The sequence below is a fragment of the Choloepus didactylus genome, chromosome 6 (genome assembly GCF_015220235.1).
Source record: "Choloepus didactylus isolate mChoDid1 chromosome 6, mChoDid1.pri, whole genome shotgun sequence".
In the NCBI taxonomy this organism is placed as follows: Eukaryota; Metazoa; Chordata; class Mammalia; order Pilosa; family Megalonychidae; genus Choloepus; species Choloepus didactylus.
In genome coordinates, this window is record NC_051312.1 from 84,305,190 (window position 1) to 84,309,597 (window position 4,408).

Here is a 4,408-nt window from a genome sequence, read left to right on the forward strand (position 1 = left end):
AGAAGTCATGCAATGTATGCTTTTCGACTGATTGGGATTAAACTAGAAATCAAGAACAGTGAGGTAGCTGGAAAAATCCCCCAATAATTGGAAAATATGCAACACTCTTCTAAATAAGACATGGGTCAAAGAAGTCTCAAGAGAAATTGAAAAATATTTTGAACTAAATGTAAATGAAAATGAAATTTATCAAGATTTGGAGGATGCAGCAAAAGCAGTGCTTAGAGGAAAATTTATAGAATTGAATGCATTTTTAGATAAAAGGAAAGATCTAAAATCATAATCCACATTGGTTCCACATTAGTAAACTTTAGAAAGAAGAGCAAATTAAATCCAAAATAAGCAGATGAAGGGAAAGAATAAAAATTATAGCACAAATCAATGGATTTGAAAACAGGAAATTAATAGAGAAAATTGAGAAAACCAATAGCTGTTACTTTGAAAAGATGAAGAAAATTGACAAAACTCTAGGCAGGTGAACCAAGAAAAAAAGCAGAAGACACATATTATTAAGACCAGAAATGAAAGAGGGGCCATCAACAACTGATACAGTGCATATTACATAAATAATAAAATATATTATAAATCTTTGTCTCACAAATTTTATAATTTAATAAAATGGACCAATTCTTTAGAAGCACAGTGTATCAAAATTCAACCAAAGAGAATAGATAATCAGATTAGGCTGATGTCCATTAAAGAAATTAAATGAACAATAACTTTCTAACACAGAAAGCACAAGGCCCAGGTAGTGTATTTTGAATTCTACCAATTTTAAAGAAGAAAATTTAACAATTTTCTACAATCTCTTCCAGAAAATAGAAAAGGAGGCAACACTTCTTCTCTATGAGGTCAACGTTTCTCAGATACCAAGACCTGAGAAAGATATTATTGAGAAGGAAAATTACACACTAATCTTTCATAAATGCAGAGGAAAAAATCCTCAATGATATATTAGCAAATCAAATGAGACATTTTGATGATGAGGATATACTGATAGCAAATAGCACATGAAAAGATGGTCCATGGGAAAATGCAAATTAAAACCATGAGACACACTTATCAGAATAGTTGAAATTAAAAAAGTGACAACATCACATCATGGTGAGGATGCAGAAAAACTGGATCACTTGTACATTGCTTTTATGTAATGCAGAATGTAAAATAGTAAAAGCACACACATCAGAATGAAGACAAAGACCAAGAACATGTCCAAACTGAGGTACAAAATTCAATCCACTACAGTCCACCATCTGGACCCCAGAAAGACATGTTCTTTCCATTTGCAAAATTCCTCCATTCCATTACAACATCCCCAAAGCCTTAAGGTATTTCAGTAACAATGCAAAGTAGGGAGTTTCATCAAAATCAGTTATGGGTACGGTCCATTCAGGGGCAAAATTCTCCTCTATTTGTGAACCTGTGTAACTTAGAAAATAAGATATCTGCTTCTAGTATGCAATAGTGGGATGTACATAGGATAAACATTCCCATGACAGAAGAGAGAAATGGGAAGGAAAACAGGGGTCATGTGTCCCAAACAATTCTGAAACCCAGCAGGGTGAACTCCCTTAGATTTTAAAGTCTGAGAGTCAAGTATGTATTGATGGTTTGGTCTCAGCATTGCTGGAGCAGCAGCCCCATCCCTTCCAAGCACTTTCAGAGTGGCCATGCTCTCCCTGAATACTAAGGTGAAGGTCCCACCACCTATGAGCATTGGAATAGTGGCACTTTCTGAGTACTATGGGTTGTAAGGCCTGCCCCCTCCAAGCACAGTAGGGGACTAGACCTTTCCACACATAAGTGTAGGCCCCTTCTCTTGGCTGAGGAGCTCCCTTTGGTCCAGACCTTGGCTTCCATAAGTTGGCCCTTGAAGTCATTATTCTTTCAGTATGTCCCTTCTCTGTCTCTTTCAGTTCAGTCTGGCAGTGGTTCTGCTCATGTAAATTTCACAAAAAGTCTTGTTGCATTTGTGTGCTCTTCATAGGGGTCGAAATCATCAGATAGATGGGCTTTCCAGTGAATTGGCTGGTTCATTTAAAGTTTCACATGAAGCCATATTCTCCAGGGACTTGCTTTCCCAAAGCTCAGGGATGTCCCTGATGGAGCCCCTTCTGGCCCAAGTCTCATAGCACACTATCTGGATAGGCTCAGAATTTTCCAGTGTCTGGTTTCTTTGTGCTTATGAAATTCAGTTCTCAGCTTATATGTTTACTATTACACATCACTTTAAGCTTCAAGGAGAAGCCAGGCTGCACCTTCCATGCTTGCCCTGAAAATCTACTCAGCTAAATATCAAAGTTCATTGCTTAAAAGTTCCACTTTCAATCTGACATCAGAACATAATTTTGCCAAGTTCTCTTCCATTTTATTACAAGGATTTACTTTCTTCTAATCTACAATAACATTCATTCATCATTTCTTCTAAAGTCCCATTGGAAGTACCTTTTAACATCCATATTTCTACCAACAGTTTCTTCAAAGCAATGTAGGCTTTCTCTATCAAGATCCTCAGAATTCTTCCAGCCTCTACCCATTACCCAATCCCATGCCTCTCTCTTTTTTTGGTTATTTGTAACAGCAGCACACAGCTTTCCAGTACTGAATCTGTATTTATCAGGGTTCTCAGGAAACAGAAGAGATAGACACATACACACACACACACACACACACACACACACACACACACACACAAAGAAGCGCACATATGTGTATATACACACACACACATATACATATATACAAACATATATATTATGTGAATATTAGGAGATTTATTATAAAAATTAGCTTACACAACTGTGGGGATTGGCAAGTCTGAATTCTGTAGGATAGGCTGCAAACAGAGAACTCTGAAGAAGGTTTTGATGAATTGCCCAGGGGAAGCTGGGTGGCTGAAGTAGAGATAAAATTTCTTTCTGAATGCTAAAATCATCTGTCCTCCCTTTAATACTTTCAACTGACTTCTCAGATTTCTCTACTGTAGAAGGAAGTTTCTTCTGTTGATTGTAGATGTAATCAGCCATAGATACAATCAACTAAGTGACGATTTAAATTGACAATATACCTTCACAGGGACAATTGGGTCAAACAACTGCATACCATAATCTAGTCAAGTTGACTCATGAATGGAACCATCAATCTACCCCTAATTTAGTTCTACCTTGTAAATAACACATGAACCACCTGATCCAGGATCTGTTTGGTCTTTATAACATAAATGATGGGATTCAGCATAGGTGGAACTAGAATGCAGACATTGGCCAATAAAATGTGGATATGAGGTGGAATGTGGTGTCCAAACCACTGAGTAAGGGTTGTAAACATTCTAGGTCCATAAAACAGGATAATGATGCAGATATGTGAGCCACATGTGTTGAAAGCTTTGTGATGAGCATCACAGGAAGGCATGTGGAACACGGCATAGAGAATCAGCAGATAGGAAACAAAAATTAACAAAACATCTAAGATAACTGTTGACACCATGACCAAAAGCCCATGCCAGATGTTCACTTGAATGTCATTACAAGCATACTTGGCCAAGCCAGTGTGTTCACAAAAGGTGTGTGGAATGACATTACTTTGGCAGAAAGTCAGTCTTTTCAGAAGAAATACTATGGGGAAAATTGTGCCATAACTTCTCAGAAATATCATCAATCCAAGTTTTCCAATCAGGCTGTGTGTAAGAATTGTGTATCTCAGTGGGTAGCATATGGCAATGTAGCAGTCAAATGCCATCATCAGCAAGATCCCTGACTCAGAGATGAAGGTTGAATGGATGAAAAAGAGCTGAGTGATGCAGCAATCTAGGGAGATCTCCCCAGGAATGAACCAGAAGATGGCCAAGTCCTGAGGTACTGTGGATGTAGAGAGAACATCTGCTCTGGCCAGCATGCAGAGGAAGAGGTACATGGGTTCATGGAGGCTGTGCTTTGTGAGGATATTGAAGATTAGCAGGCTGTTCCCAAGCAGGGCAATGACATAGGAAATGAAGAAGAGGATGGAAATCCACATGTGCTGGTCCTCTAGGCCAGGGATGCCCAGCAAGCGGAAGACTGTATGGCTGACCCCACTATGGTTTAAGGTAGTCATGCTTGGAGCAGATTGCCTGTGATCTCACCTGTTCGTAGTGACAAAGGAAAATGCAGATTTATATTGAATGTTCTTCATAAGTCACTAGGAACTTTAGGCATAGTCTACCTTTTGCATATGAAAATATTAAGGAACATACAAAATGAAGAATATATTGTCTGTGATGTCTTTTAATCAGTGGCAATCTAATTAGAAGATACACATACCCCCAACTAATCACTTTAAAAGATATTATTGTATGTATTTCTGCTTCAAACAGAGGTTGTGAATACACAGGATATATTATGTCTGTCTGGGAAGATTGTATCAAGATGAT

At 38.1% G+C, this 4,408-nt stretch overlaps 1 protein-coding gene across 1 annotated transcript; it reads right to left on the minus strand.

Moving 5' to 3' along the window:
- Positions 1–3,159: 3,159 nt before the first annotated feature.
- LOC119537192 (olfactory receptor 52B4-like) lies at positions 3,160–4,092 on the minus strand. Its single transcript, XM_037839748.1, has one exon. It carries the CDS (start codon positions 4,090–4,092, stop codon positions 3,160–3,162), a length of 933 nt encoding a protein of 310 aa, XP_037695676.1.
- Positions 4,093–4,408: the final 316 nt, after the last annotated feature.